Source organism: Cordyceps fumosorosea, assembly GCF_001636725.1.
Source record: "Cordyceps fumosorosea ARSEF 2679 chromosome Unknown scaffold_20, whole genome shotgun sequence".
Classification (NCBI taxonomy): domain Eukaryota; kingdom Fungi; phylum Ascomycota; class Sordariomycetes; order Hypocreales; family Cordycipitaceae; genus Cordyceps; species Cordyceps fumosorosea.
This window is the reverse complement of record NW_017387320.1, coordinates 267,450-282,150: the sequence shown is the minus strand read 5'-3', so window position 1 is coordinate 282,150 and position 14,701 is coordinate 267,450. Positions and strand designations below refer to the sequence as shown.

Sequence of the window (14,701 nt, the reverse complement as noted above, 5' to 3'; positions counted from 1 at the left end):
AGCGAATGATCGCAAAACCTTGGTGAGGTTGAGGCACTTCTGCAGCGCAGTGGAGAAACCACGTGAGAATCCCAGGTAGTTGTGGTTACACAAAGCTGAAGCCACCACTGCCAGGATGGACTGTTAGACGGGGTTTTTGAAAAGGATTCAGGATGCGCCGCAGTCGCACATGACGGTCATGTACATTCTGCCATGCTGGGGCAAGCCACACTGACGAAAACCTGGTTCTGCAGAGCACGGAGACCAGGCATGCAGTGGTCTTTTGTTGCAGTTGCCGAGCTTTTATTGTTCAGTCATGGTGCCCGAGCCAAGCGAACGGGTTTCCAGCTGATGGCTCTGGTTCAGTCGCCGCCACATAGCTGTCTGGCTACCTCCATGTTGAAATGGAATTTGCATCTGCCTGCCTTCAAGCACTTCTGTGTAACCGTCCTTCGTTGTTAGTGCTATGCTGGGGCCATCTGCCCTCCATACATAAGTTGGGAATAGCACAGTGTTAGTACCTATCGAGTTAGCAGTTGAAGTACCCAGGCCAGGGGCATCACCAGTAGCGTACACCCAAGACCCGATCCACTGGCGCGACTGCTATAAATAAAAGTGATTGGAGGCGGGGAGCGGCAGTCTCGTCGGGATGCATAGCACAGACAAGGAAATCAACAAGGTCTTTCCTCGGCGATATATGCTGGGCCTTGGCGAAGACGGCAAGTTTGCAGTGCTTTGTGAGCTGGCTGAAAGCTGGCGGCGGAGGCAGACTGCGGGGTGGTGGCTTCAGAAACATTGAAACAGGAAGCTCGTGGAAACCGTTGCGCCAGTGGCTACCGTTGCAGATCGCCTAGAAAGCTGGGCTGGGGTCATGCTTCAACGCTCGTTGTCGGTGAGGGAGACGATATATGCGCACGCGGGACGGCAGGCGCTGGCGGTCGAGAGCAGGGTAGCCGTCATTGCCGAGGCGTGTAGGCGACTAGGTACAAAGGTAGCGGAGTGTCTGTTGTGTATGCAGGGAGATGTGAGATAGGCACAAGAGGACGCCATGGCGGCGCATGGGTACGGATAGACATGGCGACAATGCATGCGAGCTGCAACAGGGCTGCAGAGGAGGGTGTACAACAAGACATGCCGGTAGTGGCAGGCGAATTGTGCTGGTGGGATGCAATGTGGCATATAATTACCCCGGTTGCGTGGAACGGGCGGCTTGGACGCCGTGTCATTGCAGAAAGAATCCCCGCACACGTGTAACAAGAATCAATCTGCGGCGTCCTCTGGACACATGATATGCGCATGCTATATGTTGATCTTCTCGTTCCGTCCATCGAGGAGACGTTGGATCAAGCCATGAGGCTTCGTCCTGGATCGTGTGCCAGCCTTGGCCAACTCAAGGAATGCGAAGGGGAAGCACAGCCGGCGCGCCAAGTCCCAGGTCATCGGGAATAGGTCGACTAGACTAGTTGACAGGCGCATGGAGACGCAAGGTTAAGAGCTCGGTTCTGGGATTGGGCAGATTTGTAGGAGGCTAGTGGGATAGAGTGAGTGAGCCTGCGCCTGGACGTCGATCTGGGGCTTGTTGGCCTGACTGGGAGGTTATGGCTCGCACTGGCACTCGAGATTTGCACCAGCCCCCCTGGGGATGTAGCGTGACAGGAGGGCTGGCCGAAGCTGTAGATAGGAGGAGATGGCCATGACACTACTTGATGGTGGTTGGATGGCTTGCTGTGGGTGGCGGGCAGACGAGACTGGTTGTCGAAGGAGGGGGGGCAGAAGATTGCTAGAGGCACACCGTCTTGTGCTGGAAGCGGTGGAGCATCGGGGAGGAAAAAGACGAGGTAATCGAAAGACGATGATTGACGGATTAATTGGCAGGTGAAATTGGATGGAAAGAGGCTGGCAGATGGCCGGATTTTTGATTAAATTAAGACCAGGCTGTCCGTTTGATAAATTGGCGGTGGGTGGAGGAGGGAAGAGACGAGAGAAGAGTACGAGAGGAGGTACATACATACATACATACATACATCCATAATAGGTAGGAGGCAGGCAGCTGGGCGGTGAGTGGCGGCTGTTTGAAGGGCAAGTCAGTTTGTTGTATGTGTGTGTTTGCATGTATGACAGCAGATGAGCCAGCCACAATTCAGAGCTGCTCGCTTGGATGAGCTGCAGGAAATGTCTACAACATCTGCATACCCAGTCAATAATGCGCAGTACCTTATTGCTCACCATCGCGTCGCTCGCGACCAGAATGCCGGACCAGGGATTGGTAATGTGACCTGCCGACAGGGGCTTTGTCTGGGGCCGGTTGCCTGCCGCCCACCTGAATTGGCAGGTTGTGTCTGCAAGCCTCTTTTTTTCCCTTTTCCTTTTCCCTTCTCCTCCTCGTTCTCTCTCGATGGAGACTGCAGCCGAGCAAAGAGGAGTAAACCTGCACGGCGGCATTGGCTCCTCGGCCGCCCCGACCCTTCCGCTTCAAACCGCATCTGTCGGCGCTCGTTTTCGTTATACTCCGTACCCTGTGCCACTGCCCAAGCCGCTGCCTACCCGTGTCAAATGACATGGCCGTGTCTCCCTCCCCTCTTCTCTGTTATTATGCGACAGGTCGGCTGCTGTTGTGTGCCTTGCGAGGCCACAAGTCTCCTCTTGGTGGTCTCATGGTCCAATGTGCCGTCCTGCATGGCATGATACTGACCCCAAACACCTGCAGGGGCGTTTGCTCTGCCTAGCTTCTCTCACAAGTCTGCCTGTCAACGGGGAATTGGCGGCCGGCTGTCTGCCTGCCATCCCCTAAAGACCCAAGTGCCCGGATCGCCGCGCCACTAGGTGGCAGGTAGACAACTGGGACGACCATGGCGCGAGGGCCTCCCTGAGGGATCGAGTAGAGAGGACCCTAACCCGCGCCGGCGTAGTTGGGGGGTTCGTCCCAAGTGCCAGTGCCAGTTTGTTAGCTCACGTCTTGTCAAGGACGAGCGAGGGAGGCCCTCATCGCAGGCTAGTCATGCGCAGTGCCTTGCACTGCTGGACTTGCGTCTTGCCTCTTCAGACTAGATCGATCGAAGAGTTGCGAGGGGCAGCCCTAGTGTAGACCATTGTTCTGGGAACCACTGTGGTTTGATGCTAACATCTCGGACTAGGTTTGACAGGTTAGCTAGTAACGAGATGGACCAGGCAATGAGCGTGGTCAAATGCCACGACGTTGACCTTGAACTGGCATCAGAAGGCATTGCGCTGATTGCGGAGCGACGAATTGACCGACTTTCTGGGTGCCGGCATATATGGCTGCACAGGTGACAGACACACATGCGCCACGTCAATTTCTATTCTTGTCCACACCACTCCCCTCCCTCTCTGTTCGGGCATTCAATGCACCGAACAGCGCGACCCAGTCGCCATGATATCCTTGCGAGCTTCTCGCATGCCTGCCAATCCCTTCGCGAGCCGACCCTGGTCCACCACCGGAATTTGAATCTCGCGAAAAAAGGAAAATAAAAGGGGAAAAGGAAAGAAGATAGACCTTGCCCTAGGCGAGGCACAGCAGGAAGCATGGGGTGCAGGGCGGCCGCCATTCGTGCATGTGTGATGCGATTGCCATGGCCAAGAGCCAAAAAAACAGCGCAGATCGGTGGGCTACTTTGAGGATACGATTGGAGCGGCCGTTGGCTCTCTCAGGCGCCGGGCCGTGCGAGGGAGGCAATCGTCACAGTCGAGCTCACTAAAACCAAGCTTCTTTTCTCGCTAGACTCGTCATGATTCGTAGCGGCTCCCGCTAGAGGAGGCTTGTCTGTTGAAGATGGAGTTTGTTAACAACAGTTAATAGTGCGGTTGCCAGCGTCTCATCGCCTGGCCTGGAGAGAAGCGAGAAGGGGGACTGGTCAGTTAACCCGGAGTTTCATTTCAACAACCAGGGCTGTCAGCAACGTGATAACTAGGCAATGATAGACTCCCAGCAGGGGCGGCGGCCTGAGCCAGGCCGGAGCTCGCATCTATTTCTCTGCGACATTACATGATAGAAACCAGGGCAGAGCGACTGGCCGCCCACTCTAGATGGGGGCCCTCTTCAACGCACTGGCCGCTTCAAGAATGTATGTAAATGAGGGTAAAATGTACAGTCGCAAGTTCCCGTGCATATATGGCGCTTGAGTTCGATTCATCGTCGTGAGCGTGTTCTGGTCCCGAGCCCGTGGTGAAAGGGCTCCTCTCTGGGTACTGAAGGCGGGGGTGAGGGTCGCAGAAGAGAGGCCATCAAGCCATTCCAAGTGGACATTTCTCGAGGGCAGCTGGTAGCGCCTTTTTATCTCTTGCCCCTCCCTAGGCTGGAGATTATGGGGGGTGGCCATTGCATTCCGCACGGACTATGCGCTATGCACTATGCAGGCAGCTCTATAATTTGGTTCACGACGCGCTATACTGTACGTTTATTGCGGATGGAGGATCGATATAATCACAGCCGCCGAACTGGGCAATGATGTGCGAGTGCAATTGGCGAGCGAGGAGAGGCTGCTTGTGCGCAGACCTGTCCGTCTACTACCTCTGCTCCAGCAGAGCAACGGATCTGGGAGAAATTGGCGACACACGCAGAAGCGACAGAGAACAGGCTCGCAAGGCACAGACTGTTACCAGTTAATAGGCCTGCCCCGATGCAACCACACGCGGGCAAGAGAGGTTTTAGCGCAGCCTGGGGCATCCCAGCCCGGGGCAATCAGAGGACTCGGCCGACACTACTCGCAAGCCTGGGACGGACAGGGGGGTTCCGCAGTCTGCTCAGTTTGGGAGCCAGGCCCGAAGTCGCCAAGGTTCGTTCAGTATGACTTACAGCAGCGACCACGCCACGCGGAGGTGCACAAGCCAGACAGACCGGAGGTGCCCACGGCGCTCACAGTGCCGTTTCTGTGTATGTATGCTCCGGATTATCGACTTGCAGCAACTCCGAGAAAGGGGTGGGCGGCGGGGGTTCTCCTCTGCAACGAGACGCACAACAAGAGGTGGTGATAGGCTGCGCATAATCCTTACGGACTGGGCAATGAGCAGACGAGGAAGACGCCGCGGGTGGGACGCGCCTGGGAACGCTTGGTTTGAGCGGGCTTTTCTGGGTCTAATCTGGGCGTGATTTCGGGGCTTTTGCTGACTGGCTTGCACTTTGACTAACAAGAGGGAAACGACACAGCCCTTCGGTGGATGCGGGCGAGACGCCGGGGAACGGCGAGAGGTAGGACGGGGGACGGGGGAGGGAAGACTGCCAAACCAACAAGTCAAAAAGAAGGGCCCAAGGCCGGGACAGGGGAGGATGTAAGAGATTTGTAAGCTGTGTAACCAGAAGATATTCTGACTGGTACGATTGGTGTTACCGCGAGGGAATGAAGCGTAACGGCGGAAGGGGGAGGGGGGGGGGAAACACTGTATTGACACCGGGAGGAGATGACCCGGCAGTCCTTTTTCACACGGCTGCCAGGAAGCTGGAGGCGGTCGTGGAACATGGAATTAGGAAATGATGAGCGCGCATCGTTACAGCCAAACGCATCTTTGTTTTTTACTATCAGGAGACTTGAGGGAAGAGAGATGAGAGATAGCTCCGCGGTCCGTGGAGGTGAGGGAGAGACATGTGCGTCTGGGGGACTACAGGTTCACTTGCTAGCGTGACAGGCCGTACACCCACTACACACCCCCAGCGCGAGATGGAAGGAACGGGGTTGCATGAACTGGACAGGGCGCTGGCCGGGAGTAAGTTTGGCGAGCAGAGGGTATAAAGTTGGCGATGAGGCGGGAGGAGGGTCGAGGGGAGGGTTTGAGTGCCGAGGTGTAGCACAGCGAGCCCCTCACCGGGAGGGCATGAGGGGAGGGGGGCACGAAGGGGAGAATGCGTCACATGAGATGAGCGAGGGAATACAGGGAGACCCTGTGATGCGAGGTTTTCAGGGAAATTTTTTTATTCAGCGCAGGCGAGGCTGATGCAGGGCAATTTAGAAAAGTAAAAATGGTTCATGTGGCGGCGAGAAGTATGGAGTATTCCGTGGTCGTAGCTTTTTAGTGACGTCGACGGTGGTGGTTGAAGAATCGGAGAGTTTCCATTTCGATGGAATGATGGATGAGAGGGGTTCAAGGTGAATTACTCGTGTAAATGGGGAAAAAAAGCCACCAATGAGATGGAGATGGGTTGTCTGACTCTTTTGTGAACAAAGGCTGGAATTGCAAATACCATTGAGAAGTGAGTGAGGGTCAGAGAGGGGGGGGGGGTTGCTTTCTTCTTTGCAATCTCGTCTATGGACCAAGGAAATTCAAAATCCAAGGCAGCAAAAAGAAGAGGACAGAGCTCCACTGATGGCTTGGGAGCTGACAACTTTGCTCCATCATTTTCTGCTTCTTTTTTTCCATGATTATTTTTCATTGCTCTGACTGGGAGAGGCGAGGGAAATGGCCCAGAAGAGAAGAACCCTCGTGCGTCTGGGCTTTTGTGGGGAAAAAAGTCCCGGGCCACACCCCCCCTCCTGCCCCCTAGAAGCGCTGAAAGAATGCCATGATATGGAGATTTTTTTTGTCTCTATTTATTTCCTTTTTGTTCACCTGTTCGTTTTTCTCTCTCTGCAGCTCGTATAGCAGAAAAGAAAAGCCTGATATTTCCGTTTCGGAAACACGCCCCCCCCTCTTCTCCCCGACTTCAGCGCAGTCTTTTGCCGTGCCTGGCCAAGGACAAGTTCATTGTACTGAGCACCAATGTACCAATGTATGTATGTATCCCGTGCGCAGAGGACGGAGTACTCCGTACCGATACAGTAATTCAGTTCGCAGCCTTGGACGCAGTTCTTCTTGTCGATCCAACCCTCTTTTATTATTTGTCATTTCACCGTGCAACGTTCATACAACCCTTTCCCTCCCCCTCGCACAGAAAAGCCTGTTGGTGCCAACGGTCGTCACAAGAAAAAAAGGCCAAGCTGTCGGTTCTTTAGCACCAAGCACCAACAAGTCTATAGTAGCTCTTCCCCTCTGTTCGGGTTCTATTTTTTTGCCCTTTATTTAGCATCCCGCTTTGCTAAAATGATTAACCGCCAAAAATAAAGAACATCCATCTGTGGCCCCAAGCCCATCACAGACTAGCCAGTCAAGGATAGACCTGGCACTATAAATTGGCGATGATAGAGCTGCCAGCTAGTTAGTTAGAGAGGGGGAAAGGCCAAGATAGGTCAGCCTGGCCTAGCCCAGCCTGCCCCGGGGCCGCTAACTAGTTGATAATAACTAGATGAGATAAATGGCAGGGAGGCAGGCGGTTTCTAGTTGTTGCTGGTTTGAGACGGACAAGAAGTGAATGAAGATCAAACGGGCGGGAACCAAGGGCGCGGCGAGGAATAGCCGCATAAAGCTCTCCCTACCTGGAGGCGAGATGCGCGCATGACTTGACTTGATGGGGGAGAGCAGGGAAGTTGAGCTGAATGAAAAAAAAAAGGTCAACTGGAAAGCGTATTTGCATCGTATACGGAGTACATGCTCAGTACTGGTGCGAGCGTATCGCATACATGCTCGTTGTGGTGCCGCCACAGTTCCACCTCCCTGGTCCTGGGTCTTTCAGCCTCCTCGCTGTTGTCTGAGCAGTTGTCCAATGATGTTGCGGCCCTTGGAGCCTTGAACTTCTTTTCCTTGCCATTGCCCATTTTCTTTTTTTATTAATCCCGCCTTTTTCTTGTTCAATTTTCTGCCCCATTCTCGAGTCAGGGCGCTAGACTGGTGTTGGCACTTGGCCGGTTGCGAGCTCTCCATCGCCCACCCCCCCCTCCTTCCCTGCTCTGTCTGACCTTGGCCATCGTCTTTGAAATCTTGAACCACTCCCCTTGTTGCAGTTGTGATCAAGACATGTCTATTCCACGGTGCAAGGGGAAAAAAAAAAAAAAAAAAAAAAAAAAAAAAAAGCTGGGCCGAATGCTACTGGCTGGTCCCGGCAAGATCAGCAACCAAGCATGTAGACTGGGTCTGTCTGGATAGTGGCCGAGATGAGGCCCCCATGCGCCGCCTTGTAGCTATCGCGACAAAGGACGGGGTTTCTGTTATTCAAGACTTGTCGAATTGGCAGAGAGCTTGTTGATGGGTATCACGGCTCATCATGTCTCTCTTTATCTGTATGTACATGCCTTCCTTGGTTTTGAGCAGGCGTCTGGGGGTACGTGGTTGGCGACATGCATTATCCCAGTCTTTCAGTGTTCAGCACACCCACTCATCATCAATCCACCCATCCATCATCCATCCAACCACCAGTCCTGTTCTCCTTCTGTCTGTCTTTTTCTCATCAGACTCCTCATTATTAGTCCTCACTCCCTCCCCGCCCAAGCCAATCCAGCCATCATCCATCCAATCCATCCAACAATCCACACACACCCACCCGCCACGACCATCATCATCACAAGTGCACCACCCACTCACCACCGCCGGCGCACCGCACCGTACTGCGCTGCACTGCAAACACCCAGCTCCGACACGCACATTGCCTCTTGTCCATCCTGACCGGCATCCTCGTCCTCCTCATCCACTTTGTCCTCGTCTTCGGCTTCCTCGCCCTCGCTTTTCCACCCCCTTCCGCCTCCGCCGTCGCCGCTCTCTCCCAACCAGTGACCGACTGACCTTTTCTCCTCTCCGCTCGCGCACACGCAGCCAGCCAGCCAGCCTGCCTGCCAGCCAGCCATACACACAGTCCAAACCCCAGACCCGGGCCACCACTTACCACCCACCACAAGCCGCCAACCAACCACACAACCGGCCAGAAAAAAAAAACATATACCGCTTTTGCGCCACTGTCCTCCTTGCGCGTCTGTTCATCTCCATTCATCGCCAAAATTTTAACACAATCCACCGTGTCTCTCGTCGCCTGCCCCCTTTTGCCAGCTTGTCAAAAGTTTGACCTCTTGCTCTCCGCCCCCGCGTCGCGTCACCTTAGCCAATTCCAACATCGCCACTACTTCACCTCCCCTCGTTCTACCTGCCACCAACAAACACGCCATCATCGCCACCCCCCTCCCAACGACCAGGAACAAACCTGCCTAGTCTCTCGATCTTGACTTGGTCTATTTATTATTTTTTACATTATCCTCTTATTCTTTTTGGTCTGATCTCGCCCGGCCGCCTCTTGCCACGCACACCCCCCCTCCTTCCGGCGCTACTCACGCTAACCCGAACGCACTACGACCTTCCAACCTCACTTTGGGGACGCTACTCGAACAACTGCAGCCTCTATCCCCAGCCCAGCCCAGCTAGACGGACTGACAGACAGAACTGCCTGCCAGCCGTACCGTGTACCGCATACTGCATACCGTCATACTTCCGTTACCTCCTGTCCTCGCGTCTTTTATTTTATTTTTTAAAACCTTCCTCTTACCAAAAGAGAAAGTCTCTGCCCCCCCTCTGGCTAGACCCAAGCACCAAGAAAGCCCTTACCGGACGCGGCAAGCCTCGACCCAAAAAGCTAAAAGCTAGTGTACCCGGGCAACCTCGTCGCCGTCGCCGTCGCCGTCGTCGTCCATCTCTCTCTCGACCGTCCGCGCTCGCTCGCTGCTCTTCCCAGCTCCTTTTTCTTGCTTCCCGGTGCATGCTCGACAGCGCCCTGCTTGCAATCGCGTACCGCTTGGCGTTCCGCTCGCAACCTCATCGTCCTTGTCCGTTCAAACAACCCCAAGTTCAACCACCTTCGACGAATCGATACACACCCTCCTCCTTCCACCAGTCGGCCGCTTGCTGCTAGTACCAAGCTACTCCTTGCTAGCACTCCTGCTACTGCCTTTCCCGCGACGCCAACACGCGCTACACTCCCAACTCTCTCTTCCCACGCCTCCAAGGACTTTGGGACTGCCTTCTCTCAACCGCAGGTACTTTGCGCCTGTACATCTGGACATCACCTCTACCCCATAACCCTTCTTCCCACGCGCCTCCTCTGTTGCCCTCCGCTTCCCGCTTGTTGCCTCGCCTCTTTCTCTGCCTTACCCTTCCCATCACCTTCCCATCCTCTCCTCGGACACCAACTATATGGACCGCACCGCTCCCGACTTTTCCCAGCAGACAGGATTGCCTTCGCCTTACCCTAGCAATTTTGGCGGCGACGCTCATTCCGAAGCTTCATCTGCAGACCAAGCCTCTGCCCCCTACCCTCCTCCTCCCAAGGACACCGCTGCTTATCCCGCTTCCGCCACGCCGGCCTCTGAGTACGGTGTTTACCCTCCGCCGTCGAGATCGAGCTCTGCCTACCCGGATCACGTCCAGCGTCAATACAACCCTGCCTCATCCCCCTCAACCGGCAGTATGGCGCAGCAACAACAAAACAGTCCGTCTCTGCCCCAGTCGGATGGGCGAAGCCATCAAACTCCCATCGTCAATTCTGACAGCCAAGTGCCTATAGATCCGTCCATTGCCCAGCCCAGTCCTACCTATCCCTATGGACAGCACTCTCCCTACGCGCCCAACCCGGACATGGCGGCGCACAGCTACTCTCACCCCAACTCTAACATGTACGCCCAGCCACGGCCTGAATGGGGAGGATATCAGCATGGCGGTGCTCCTCTCACCCCAAGCCATGCAGTCTATGGACAGACGGCTGCCGCTCCTCCTCCTCCTCAGCGCACCAACCAGGTAAGCCCGCCGGCCTCTCTGCGGTAGCGACGCTATGCGCCGAGACGCGTATCAGGCGCGAATCAATGCGACAACTGAGCGACGGCAAAGACGCCCTGTCTAAACTCACAATCACTTTGACCATAGTTGCTGACACTTTGCTCTCTCCCAGCAGGTCTACTCCTTTGTCCCGATCCCTGGCGCTCAACAACACAAACGCCCCCGCCGTCGCTATGAGGAAATCGAGCGCATGTACAAGTGCGGCTGGAACGGCTGTGAGAAGGCCTATGGTACTCTGAACCATCTCAATGCCCATGTTACCATGCAGTCGCACGGCCAGAAGCGTACACCTGAGGGTAAGTGTTTCCACGGGTCTTGCAAGCATCTGCGGTTCTCCTCTTGGCCAAACCCCGCTGCATCCTTTGGCCCAATGTCGCGACAGAATAAACCGCGACAAGTGTTGCATTCACTGCCCCGTCGATGCCGTCCCTTGTGCTGCACTGGGTTCGCTTGGACTACCAGTTCTTGCGCGCTCGCGTGTTCTTGCTAGACGTGTGGCTGGCACGCCGGAGCCGCACTAGCGTGATGGCCCAGCCACACAAGGCGGTGCAAACCTGGCGAGCCAAGCGGAGAGGAGTTGGAGAAAAAGCCACAAGAAAAAATAGAAGTAGAGAATTAACGCTAACGATGAAATAGAATTCAAGGAGATTCGCAAGGAGTGGAAGGCTCGCAAGAAGGAGGAGGAGTCTCTGCGCAAGGCCGAGGAGGAACGCCAGCGTACCGCAGCTGCCAACGGTGGCCAAGATGGCGGCCATGATGCTCAGGCTTCGTCAAACTACGCCGGCTCCAGACCTCAGGTTCAACTGCCGCCTATCGGATACCAGCCTCAGTATCCCGCACCTCCTTCTGGTGTTGCTCAACAGCCACTGCCGGAGTACGGCGCTACGGGCCACATGTACCCCAGCTACCAACCGCACTCGCCGTACGGTCAGCCTAACCAGAACATATACGGCCAGTGTAAGCAAGCCTTCAACGACGCGATTGACCTGCAGCAGCCACTGACGCGTGTGTTTAGCCAACGGCGGCCAGCCTCCCAACCACTAAAACACCATTGAGCGAGTAGCGTCTAGACGATCAAGGCACCTGTACGATACGGAATTTTCATGACCATCCTTGGTGCGACGACTTTTCCTCTTGACAAGGTGGTGGCAAGATACACGAACCACTCACTCGTGGAGATTTGATTTCCTTTCGCTTTGTGGACCTGGAAGACGCGGTGTCGTCTATGATATTGTGGAGGGCGGAGTTTGGACGTTGCAGATGGGCAAGGCTGGCCTTGGCCAGTCGCTCCATACCTGGTTTTACGGGGTCGGTTCATTGCTTTTATTCTACGGGGCGGAAATCTGCTTTCAATACATGACGACGGCAAAAGTTGGGTACAACCTAATGAACAGAGTCGGACAGGAAGGTTTCCCGTTGCCGCAAGCCGCGAAACTGTCATGCCGACATGGATGGATTGTTGCAATGATACCTTTTTGTTTTGGGGGTGGCTATTGTCAATTTGTTTGTTTTTGTTTTTGTTTTTGTTGCTTTCTTTAATCTTGTTGTCACGGGCTGGTGACTCGGAGCTGAGGCTTTCTGAATCCCTTTTGGTTTTTTTATGCTTTGTTTGTTTTGACGCTTTGGTGATTACACTTGTAACCTGCCGTGCTTTCCTTTTGGACATTTCTTTTCGGGGATGGTTACATTTGATGATTGACGCTTGGACTTTGCAGCCTTTGAGCATTGCGGTTCCAGGCTTATATGGGCGGCCAAGACTTGAAAACAAAATTCTCTCTAGTTATTGTTTGTTTTTGTTTTTATCGATTGTCTTTTTATCGAAGATGGATTCTTGATTTCATCGTTTGGGTGCTGCGTGGCTTTGACCACTGGAAGCGGCAGGAGGTTTCTTGTCCAAGGCAAAGATGGGCTGCGCCTCGCGGCGGATACTTTGGAGAGAAGGCCAAGGAGACAAGAGAGAAGTATCAATTCACAGCACTTTCTACATTTTGTTTTCAAAAGCATGTAGGCAATGATGATTGGTGACTTGATCCGGGTGATGTGATGTCTGAAGCGGTAAAAGCCGCATTCAGTCACTTGCTCACTGACGGACTGTGCATGCCCCTGCTGTAAACATTTGAGGGAGGGGAGAATAGAAGAAAGTAGAAATCAATTTCTTTTTTGCTGCAGAAAGAGTCTTGTTGTGCTCCTCTCTATGCGGTTGGCTAGCTGATGACGTGTAGTTGGCACGTCGCGCACATGGCCAAATAGATGGTGTGTGCCAGATTACCGAATGCACCAATCTGGCACTAACAAAAATAATACGGAGTACCTTGGGGGATCAATCTATCTCGCGGATAGTCGCATGGGCATTAATCCCAGAGGAGGATAGAATCATCCAATGTCTGACTAGCTAGTGCCGTGCCCATGGCTTTTTTTTTTCGATCCAATTCACCCTTCCCACGAAGGGGGCCCTTTTCAACTAGTAAAAATCTTGAACTAGTATTTATAGTGAGAGGAATCGACAACGACGGCGCCGGGAACTATGAGGAGGAGGAGGGGGTGGTTTTTTTTGCTGGCTAGACTCCAAAAGTTGTTAGCGGGATCGGAGGACAAGATGGCGAAGATTTTAGCGAATGCTATTATTATAAAACAAAATGTTATCAGTCATATCGGCGATTTGGAACTAAAAGAATTTTGCGGGCTCATCGACAAGATGGGTGGTGGACGCCAAGGGGGGCGCTGCTGATGATGTCGATGAGAATTATTAGGCGTCGATGTTTTTGTATCATGCAGGCCTTTGGAGGCCGTTGAGAAGTCGACGCCGCGTTTGATTTTTGATTTTCCTTTTTTCTACATATCCACACACTCTTCAAAGGCCCGACCGTCTTTTTCGTTCTCTCATCCTCGGACACACGGACTTTGTGAGTTGTCATGACGGGCTCTGACTTGGCCGCATCTGTTCGCCTGACCTTTCTCTCTCTGCACGACGGGCAAGCGAGCTCTGCACACACACACACACACACACACACACACACACACACCGTAAGACGGCCTGGTATGTACACATGTACGTCAAGCTCAGCCTCACAGAAAAATGGTTCTCGACCTCGGGTTACACAACATTACGGGGGGGGGGGTGTTTTTTTATCTCATTGTTCTACTTTGCTGCGCCCGCTATGAAACAAGAGAGGTAAGCAAGGTGACAGGCTAAGCCCTATGCCGGCAGATATTAGCACCGATACGTAGAGACAACGCACTTTTCATCGAAGCTATTTGTTCAGCGCCGCCCTTTCCGTGCTTTGAGGAGGACCAACTACACTCTAACCTGCACTTGCTTCCGTTAGGCCCAGCGTTCATCACACATTGGGCTCTGGGGAAGAAACAGGAGGGGGGCGTGCAGGCGGTGACTGACTGGCATTAGCAGGATCGGTGTTCAAACTAGACTTGGTAGATGCCGATGGAGGGAAGGAAAGGGGGGGGGGGGCTTACTATCCCCGCCATGTCAAATGATTAAACGCATGATTCAGGTTTGCTGGCGGTGGAAGAAGAAGCGATGACGGCGACGGGCGTTTGCTTACCTTGGTTGTTATCAGATATTATGCTCCGTTATCAAATATGCCTCTTTGTGGCGTGATGACAAACAAAGAAAAAGTCATGCTCCCAGGGTGGGTGGTCGGTCATGCCCTCAATGGGAACGAGGATGATGATGCCAAGGGTAACGTGGTATATGCAGCCGAGTTGTCATTATTCTTGCTTCCTTCTTTCCTCTCTGTCCTCGTTTCTGTATTCAGAGTTAATCAACCTTGCATCAAACACGGTTTACCAAGACGGGAAACGCCACACCGACAAGGGAATCCTTGTGGTGACCGGTCCGCGTGTTCGTTTGTCAATGCTATCGACAAGGGAGACGATGAAGACATCTCCGAACATGGCCGTCGAGTAGATGAGACAAAGGGGGAGGGGGGAGGGGTGTGTAACGAGACAAAACGGAAAAACAGCTCGGAACAATGCGGGCTAAACAGAAAAATACCTGCTTGCTTTGTATGAGTATTCAGTCAGTCAGTGTTATCGAGTGTCAGTGCGGGAAAAAAAGGGGGAGGGGGGG

At 53.7% G+C, this 14,701-nt stretch overlaps 1 protein-coding gene across 1 annotated transcript; it reads left to right on the top strand.

Annotated features, from left to right (window-relative positions):
- Positions 1 to 9,975: 9,975 nt before the first annotated feature.
- Positions 9,976 to 11,658, top strand: ISF_07165 (Zinc finger, C2H2-type/integrase, DNA-binding protein; the record flags this gene model as incomplete). The annotated part of the gene is made up of 5 exons (XM_018850768.1): positions 9,976 to 10,270; positions 10,346 to 10,575; positions 10,730 to 10,910; positions 11,251 to 11,571; positions 11,630 to 11,658. 5 exons carry the CDS (start codon positions 9,976 to 9,978, stop codon positions 11,656 to 11,658), a joined length of 1,056 nt encoding a protein of 351 aa, XP_018702046.1.
- Between the last annotated feature and the right edge of the window lie 3,043 nt (positions 11,659 to 14,701).